Raw genomic sequence first — 1,308 nt, 5'->3', positions numbered from 1 at the left:
CACTTTAATTATTTAATGATTCTGGATTTTTTTTTTTGAGCCAGAGTCTTGCCATATAGCCTTGGCTCTCCTTGAACTCACTGTAATCTTCCTGCCTTAATCTACCAAGTTCTGGGATTACAGGTGTGCACTACCGTGCTTGACTTCAAAAACTTTTTAATTTGATTTATGTATTTTTATTTTTTATGTGTATGATCAATTTGCCTGCATATATGTAAGTGCACCATGTCATACAATGCCCGTGGAAACCCGAAAAGGCATCAGGTCCCCAGGAACTAGAGTTACAAATGGTTGTTAGCCCTGTGTGGGTGCTGGGAACTGAACCTGAGTCCTCTGCAAGAGCAGCCAGTGCTCTGAACCACTGAGCCATCTCTCTAGCCCCACATTTATATATTTAAATAAATCATAGTCTAGTTGCACATAGTCTAGAGTCAAGTTAATTTCATGACTGTGCAACCCGCAGTTTGCTTTATTTGGCTAACTCTGTTCCTAAGGTCCTATATTTATGCCTGTAGCTGGGTTCCTTCTTTGTTGCTGTTCTGAATATTGTGTGGCATTCCATTCTGATAATATGGGTTGTGTCCATGTTCTGCTGTGATCACTTTTTTTATTGAGAGGATCTCACTATGTAGCCCTGATTGGCCTAGAACTTGCTTTGTATTTGTAGACCAGGCTGACCTTAAATTTGCAGAGATTCATTTGCCTCTGCCTCCCGAGTGTTGGGATTAAAGGCATGTGCCACCACATCCTGCCTTGTGATGATATTCTTGTGCTAGACTCCAGGAGGACATGCATGTGCAAGAGGTTCTTGTGTCACACCCTAGATTCTGGAGTATGGGAAGCCCCCACTTTGCTAGACAAAGGGAGGTGTGAACTGATGCTTCAAGCAGGATGTGATTTCTGCTTGTTCCTCATCCTACTAGCGCTGGGGATTATCTAACTTTTTTCTACCTGGTGGGTGTAATACAGTGTGGTTTCAGCCCAGTACCTGGGACATTGGAGACACTGGATAGCTTTTTTAGCCCTCAGATTTCCCTCGGCTGTTCCCCTGTAGCCAGCCCCTGAGCCCTTTGTGCTAATGTGCTTCCTGCCATCTTTCCCTCAGTGGCTGGGCAGTGTTCTAGAATGTGGAGGCTCCCTCCCTGGCTTTGTGTCTTCCATCTAGTGCAGTGCACTGTTCCCTTGGATACCTGGACTTGGGCTGCCAGTGGACTTTAATGGCAGAGGAGAATGCAAATGTGGCCCTGGAGGTATGAGGATGGTTGCCAGCTGACCACAAACCAGAATTCCTCTGGTGTTGTATTCTTC

General features: G+C 45.1%; 1 protein-coding gene across 1 annotated transcript in view; it reads left to right on the top strand.

Annotated features, from left to right (window-relative positions):
- The window catches only part of LOC103744347 (kinesin-like protein KIF3B), a gene marked incomplete at its 3' end in the record, with an annotated part of 3,827 nt that extends 2,577 nt beyond the window's left edge, over positions 1–1,250 (top strand). The window contains 1 exon segment of the mRNA XM_017801347.2: positions 1,166–1,250. Coding sequence (XP_017656836.2) covers positions 1,166–1,250 — 85 coding nt within the window.
- Between the last annotated feature and the right edge of the window lie 58 nt (positions 1,251–1,308).

The sequence above is a fragment of the Nannospalax galili genome, unplaced genomic scaffold, assembly GCF_000622305.1.
Source record: "Nannospalax galili isolate Female #2095 unplaced genomic scaffold, S.galili_v1.0 scaffold31463, whole genome shotgun sequence".
In the NCBI taxonomy this organism is placed as follows: domain Eukaryota; kingdom Metazoa; phylum Chordata; class Mammalia; order Rodentia; family Spalacidae; genus Nannospalax; species Nannospalax galili.
This window is presented reverse-complemented; position numbering and strand designations above follow the sequence as displayed.